The sequence below is a fragment of the Gracilinanus agilis genome, unplaced genomic scaffold, assembly GCF_016433145.1.
Source record: "Gracilinanus agilis isolate LMUSP501 unplaced genomic scaffold, AgileGrace unplaced_scaffold58667, whole genome shotgun sequence".
In the NCBI taxonomy this organism is placed as follows: Eukaryota; Metazoa; Chordata; class Mammalia; order Didelphimorphia; family Didelphidae; genus Gracilinanus; species Gracilinanus agilis.
Window position 1 is genome coordinate 7,639 of NW_025394217.1, and position 6,716 is coordinate 14,354.

General features: G+C 38.7%; 1 protein-coding gene across 1 annotated transcript in view; it reads left to right on the plus strand.

The window, feature by feature from the left end:
• The window catches only part of LOC123256412 (Fanconi anemia group A protein-like), a gene marked incomplete at its 3' end in the record, with an annotated part of 7,256 nt that extends 777 nt beyond the window's left edge, over nt 1–6,479 (plus strand). Inside the window, exons 2-5 of the mRNA XM_044685030.1 lie at nt 3,725–3,834; nt 4,171–4,267; nt 6,155–6,297; nt 6,384–6,479. Of these exons, the coding sequence (XP_044540965.1) occupies nt 3,725–3,834; nt 4,171–4,267; nt 6,155–6,297; nt 6,384–6,479 (446 nt within the window). The remainder of the gene's footprint in view (nt 1–3,724; nt 3,835–4,170; nt 4,268–6,154; nt 6,298–6,383) is intronic.
• Nucleotides 6,480–6,716: the final 237 nt, after the last annotated feature.

The window sequence follows — 6,716 nt, forward strand, 5'->3', positions numbered from 1 at the left end:
CACGCCCCCTTTTCTTTCTTCCTCCCTCCTGGCCCCTAATCCCTGCTCAGGGGAGAATCCTCCATGCTCTCTCCTGAAAAGAAGTCTTGGAGTCAAGTAGCCTGGGTTCAAATTCTAGCCCTGGCAGGACTCTTATGAGTCACCTTTTAAAGCCTCTTCAGTAAAATAGGGATCAAACCACTTTGTACCACCCCTCAAAGAACAGGACCGTATTGAACTTTTGTCATTGAGTCATTTTTCAGTCTGGCCCACTCTTCCAGACCCCATGTGGGGTTTTCCTGGGACAGACGGTAGAGTGGTTTGCCGTTTCCTTCTCCAGCCCATTTTATGAATGAGGAAACTGAGGCAAACAGGATGTGACTTTGTCCATGGTCACATAACTAGGAGGTGTCTGAAATTGGATTTGAACTTCCATCTTCCTGACTACAGGCCCATTGCTTCAGCCACCTCAGAATAATAAAAGCACAGAATAAGATCCAGCTTTGGCTTGCACAGGAGTGGACTTTTAAAGATGACTTCATTTAGGCCTCTCTTTTTATTTTTTTTTAACCTTTTCTTTTTTCTTAGAATCAGTATTGTGTATAGGTTCCATGGCAGAAGAGTGTGGAAGGGCTAGCAGTAGGGGTTAAGTGACTTGCTCAGAGTAATGCAGCCAGGAAGTATCCAGGACCATATTTGAACCCAGGATCTAGGGTTTAGGCCTGGCTCACAATCCACCTGGAGGGAGGGGTGGGGAGAGTAAGCATTCCCCTCATTTTATTGAGAAAGAAAATGAGACCCAGAAATTTTTTTTCAACTCACAGCTCATTAAAGGCAAAATTAGACCTAGAACTGGTCCCTCAACTTCTTCAAGCTTTCCCCTGTTACATGCAGGATTCATTCAGTAAGCAGTTGTTAAATGCATTTTATTGTTCCAGGGCAGAGCACTTGGCTACACATCTTGGTTCTTGAATTGATCCAGTTTTCTTCTGTATCCCATTAATTCCCTGGGAGACAGGGAAAAGGAAGAAAGGAGATGGTTGGCTGCAGGCTTGCTCCTTGCCTTAATTCCAGTTCTCCATAAGTTGCAGTTTTTCTTCTTTTTCTATCTGACATCTTTTCTCTAGTAATTTAGAGCAGCGGTCTCCAAAACTGAGGTATGGATGGGCGAGGATATTAGTGGCAGGACTCCCAGGGATATGTGATCTGGGTATCAAGGTGGGAGAAGTGGATAGACAGCTGGTTGTGGAGTCAGGAAGACCCAGGTTCAAACTGTCCTGATAAAAATCTGTAGTAAAGAAACTGAAGCATAAAAGCACAAGCATAATCTATTCATTGGTACAGCTAGCAATTACCTGTGTTAGAGGTCAGTGACCAGAGACATACTTTACTCAGAGCTGCCTTTTATACAGTTTGATGGTTACATAAAAGTCCAGTGACAAAATTGAACTAAGTCTGATTAGTCTATACTAGAAGCAAAGGTGGGCTTATGTTTTGCTGACTTGCAAGAAGATCTTCAGAATACATTGTTACCAGGAAAAGAGTTAAACATCCTCTGTTAAGTCCCCAACTCAGTACCCCACAATACCAGAGAAACCCAATGCTACGGAAAAAAAATCTGACCAGTTAGATTCGTCTTTCATCTATCTTCTTTATCATCTTCCTCAAGATGATAAAGGGTCTCAGTTGTTGGGTGCACGGTCTCCTGCAACAGCTCTTATAAACTTTTCTACTAAAGCTTATACAACATAAATCCAAATCTAAGCCTTAGAAATTGGTTATAGTGATTACTAAAAATCAGTAATCAAAAATAAATTTCATAGAATCCAGCTTTAAACACTTTCTAGCTTTATGACCCTTGAGGCCTGTTTGCCTCAGTTTCCTCAACTGTAAAAGGGGGATAATAATAGCATCTACTTCTCCCAGGATTGTTGTATCAAGAAAATATTTGGGAAACAGCTCAGTGGATTGAGAGCCAGGCCTAGAGACTCGAGGTCCTAGGTTCAAATCTGGACTCAGACACTTCCTAGGGGTGTGACCCTGAGCAAGTCACTTAACCCCCATTGCTTACCCCTTACCACTCTTCTGCCTTGGAGCCAATATGCAGTATTGATTCTAAGACAGAAAGTAAGGTTTTTTTAAAAGTCATCATATTTGCATAGTACTCAACACAATGCTTCACACATAACAAGCACTAGATAAATGTTAGTTATTATTGTCCTCTTTCCCTTTCCACCAGTGGAAAAAAATCTGTTGTTGGGAACCATGTTAAAAAAAAAAATTGGAGATCACAGGTTTGGAGGACTAAATAATAGATTGAAAATGTGAGAAACATAAGTACAAAGAAAAGAGGTCTCAGATGAATAATTCTAATCCTGACTCAACTCATAATTTCTTGTGTAACTTTGTTGAATTAATTCACATAATCTGCACCTTTAATTTCTTCTATGCAAAGTAAAACACTAACTGCTAAACTGCTTTTTGGTTGTATTGTGGGGGGCTTGAGGTGAACCCCCAGGTTTTGGGAAAGGCACCCTTTGCAAGAATGCAAGACTGAAATTTAGCTTAAAAATAAAGAGAAATTTATTAAAATTATTTAGAAGGTAATTTTGGATCTGGCCAAGACAGGATAGGTGGAAAACTACCTCCTAGCGGGGACAGCATAGGTGGAAAGCTCGCTCCAGAGAACATCAAGTCTGGGGTCTTTATACACTTTTACAACAGTGGAGATGTGACTCTTAGACTGGTATGCACTGAGGCATGGGAGGGGAGGGGAGGTTTGCCTGAAGACTTGGGGGTGACCCTCATCCTTTAGGGGACACACTGATATCTTAGATACAACCCAAAGGTATTGAAGCATAGCCTGAAGGTGTATCTCTCTGTCCATCTCAAATCTAAAGGACAATGCAAGGAGAATATTCCTCTCAGGGTCTTATCAGGAATCACAAGAATGTTAGGGAGCAAAGGAGTTTCCTGGTTAGGGTTTGGCCTGAAAATACTTCCATAATTTGGGGTACAATGCCCTTGCCAGTTTCGTGAAGAGAAAGAAATAATTGCAAGTTAATTCATCATGACAATAGGATTTAGTCTCAAGGCTTCTTGTTTTGTCTTATAATAACACTTTGCTAGTTCAGTAAGTTAAAAGCCTGGTTTAAAAGTCTCTGTGGTTCAAGTTCTACATGAAGTCTAATAATTTTAGTATTGCCTGAGACTGTTGGATGGCCACAGTTCAATAATACTTTCCCCGTGGAAGCAGACTTTGAAGGGCTGGCATCTGGGCGAGGGTTTAGATGAGTGCTGCCTGGCCCAGAAGGCAGAACAAGTAGGAGTGGGTGGCAGTAACAGTTGGATTTAGCCTTTGATTATAAAGGAAAACTTCCTTTTGGAGCTTTCTAGAAATGGAAAATGATAGCTGTACCTCATTAGATACTAGATTCCCCCTTAACTGAGGTCTTCAGGCCAAGTGGGGATGATGATTTAATGGGAGTATAGTGGAAGGATTGTACAAGTCTGAGTTAGAGCAGATGGCTTCCGAGGTGGTATGATCTCAGGAGATCTGGGAATGGCTTAGCAGTAGTTTTCTGGTTAGCAGATGGTGTTGGGGTTGTCTACTATTACTGCTGACCTTTTTTATGAAGAGAAATTTTATATTCATAGGTCAAATGGATGTCATGCATTAGTGAATCTCTTGTGGAAACATGAGATAGGGGCTATGGTTTTTTAAATTGAACTTTTTTTTTTTAAGTGGGAAGAGTCAATAAACAAAAGTACAAGCCTGAAAGGGAACAGAAACTCCAGGAAGCAGCTGTGTATCTCCTGAAATGCCATCAGAACTTGAATGACCTATTTCTTGAGGTAAGATTGTTAATTGGCAATGCTGTTAAGACATGAGTTTTTTTTTGAGCCTAGCTGAGGTCAACTTTATAGAGATCTTTGGGAAAATCAGTGAAATTTTGTTAACTGGATGAGAATAAACTAGTGAAAGAATTCCTATTTAGAAGTAAGAGAAAAGTTATTTTAAAATAAATTTAATCACTAGTTTTCATAAGCCTTCAATTTTTTTCACTTTTTTTGTTTCATCTTAAAATATTTGAATGCTTTAGTTTTGCTTAGCAGTCAAGCGTCATGTACACCCAGTTTATTTTTATGCAAACACAGCTTGTAGACTTTTCTTTGTGTTATTTATTTCAGGTAGACAGTACACAATGTAAAAAAACATTGTGTTTTAGCAATTTAATTGACCATGAAAGCCCTGGAGTGCCAAGTACACATTCTAAGTCATTTGTAGGTGAGTTTTTACATGTCCATTTTATAAGGGGAGATGGAGGAGTAGAAATATTGAGGGAAAGAATAAAAAATAAGAAATTCTTCTCCCTGGGCCTTCACTTTTGCTTCCTTCCTTCTTTCCTCTCCTTTCTTCCTTCCTTCTTTCCTCCTTCCCTCTCTCTCTTTCTTCTTTCCTTCACCTTCCCTTCTTCCTTCTGATAGGCAATGGGGGTTAAGTGACTTCCCCAGGGTCACATAGCTAGGAAATGTCTGAGATCAGATTTGAACCCCAGGGCCTCCTTTCTCCAGGCCTGACTGTACCCATTGAGTTACCTCATTTCTTTTAATAACTAGAAAATGAGCTCTGCCCAATATTCATTTTAGGGAAGAAATATTAGTTAATTGAATTCTGTTTAAGTGTATGTTTCCAAAATTGTTTCATCTTTGAATAGTTCTTGATTTTCTTTGCATTCTTTCACACTAAAATGGCAGGATTATTTACAAGTTAGAATATTGTGGTGCTTTCAGTATGGAAATAAATTTTATGGTAAATAATTAATGGTTTTAGTATTTCCATAAATATTTTTCAGTTTCCCGAAATCTTATATTTTCATTGCAATGAGGCTGGTTCAGTTGACACTTTTATGTGCTGCCAGCATTTCTAAAAGCATAAGATCTTATTATTTTTTTGTTTTTTGTTTTTGTTTTTTATTTTTATTATTTTTTTAAACCCTTGTACTTCGGTGTATTGTCTCATAGGTGGAAGAGTGGTAAGGGTGGGCAATGGGGGTCAAGTGACTTGCCCAGGGTCACACAGCTGGGAAGTGGCTGAGGCCGGGTTTGAACCTAGGACCTCCTGTCTCTAGGCCTCACTCTCACTCCACTGAGCTACTCAGCTGCCCCCAAGATCTTATTTTAAGGAATAAATAAACACTGTATTTCTGATATACAGGTGTTAAAGTTTACAAAGGTTTTACTTTTATTTATTCAATAGAATACAAGAAAAGTGTAATCAGACTTTAAATTTTGAATTTTTGTAAGCTTTGTCTGAGTTGGGTATACAGGCTAGGATTAATCTTTTACTTTAAAGTCTCTGTTTGAGCAGTTCTGTCCTCCAAACATTATTTTGTTGTACTTCTAAAGTTTGCTGTAGTTTGCTATATTCTAGCAAAAAAAAAACAACACAGAACTACCAAAATAGTTATTATAAAGGTTTTTTGTCACAATAGGAAGATTAATCCAGGAAGATACATAGAACTTTAGTCCTGGAACTTGTGAACTACAAAATACAATGTGCTTAAATAGATTTTGAGAGGATGGAAGACCCTGTCACACACATTTGAGAATAATGAACTAGCCACAGTCTACCTGGTCGGTAGAGTACCTGGGAGCAACCTAGGTACAAAAGGTGAAACTAAGACAAAAAGGGTACTACTTCTGATTTGATTATATCTTCCAGTCCTATCTAAGGTGATCAAGGCATTCAGGAGGGTTTATTGTTCAGTCTGACAAAGGTCAGTTGGGGTTTCTTGAAGACAGATTATTAGGGACAAGAGTCAATTTGGGGTTTCCTAAAACAAAATTGTCACTTTGAAAGTACCTATTAATTCTGTGGTCTTTCATATTTTATATCAAATTTGTATGTTACTTTTTCTTAAGGAATTTGCTAGTGATTGTTTTGTTAATCTTGTTTGAAGATTCTCTTCTTTCCCCAAAACTTCCTGTTTTCCCAACTTTTTTAAAAGGAGCTTCAGACTTATAATTAAAATGTAGGTTATAGTTCTATTTGCTAAGGAAAGAATTGTTTAGATTTTTTTCATTAAGTATTATTATACATTTACCACCAGGTTTTGAGGAAAATATGAAATCCAGCTATAGGTTTAGTGCTAGTTTTGTATTGCTCTTTCAGTCTCTGCTCTACAGGAACAAGCTTCAAAGATAGGTGTTCCAGTGGGAATCCTGTCAGCTCAGACAACTGCCTCCAGCCTCCAACAGCTATGCCAGGTTCCAGAGGGATCCCAGCAGGCCGCTCTACTGAACTTGGAACAGCGGGTGAGAGGCCAAAAGCTTCTGAACTTTCTGGAAAATCGTTATTTTAGTTGTATAGATTAAATGCTTTCTTTCTCCCTCATTTTCAGAAGAAATTATCCTCCTTGCTAGATATTGCTCAAGATTTATTGGAACGTGGTCTCTTTTGTCGTGTTTCTTTCTGTCAAGAAATTTGGAAGGTCCAGGTAAAATGCCTCTTTGGTAGATGTAGCCCTGAAGCAATATTATGATGACTCAGCTGAAGCCTAGTCAAGTATTTAGGTTCTCTTAGATATTTTGTTGACATTTCATTAGTGCTAGATCAAATGAGCTCACCAGTATCTCTTGAGCTAGAAACTAGAACCTGATTCTCTTAACCTAAATAAGCACCATAATCTTCTCTTCTCTTCTCTTCTCTTCTCTTCTCTTCTCTTCTCTTCTCT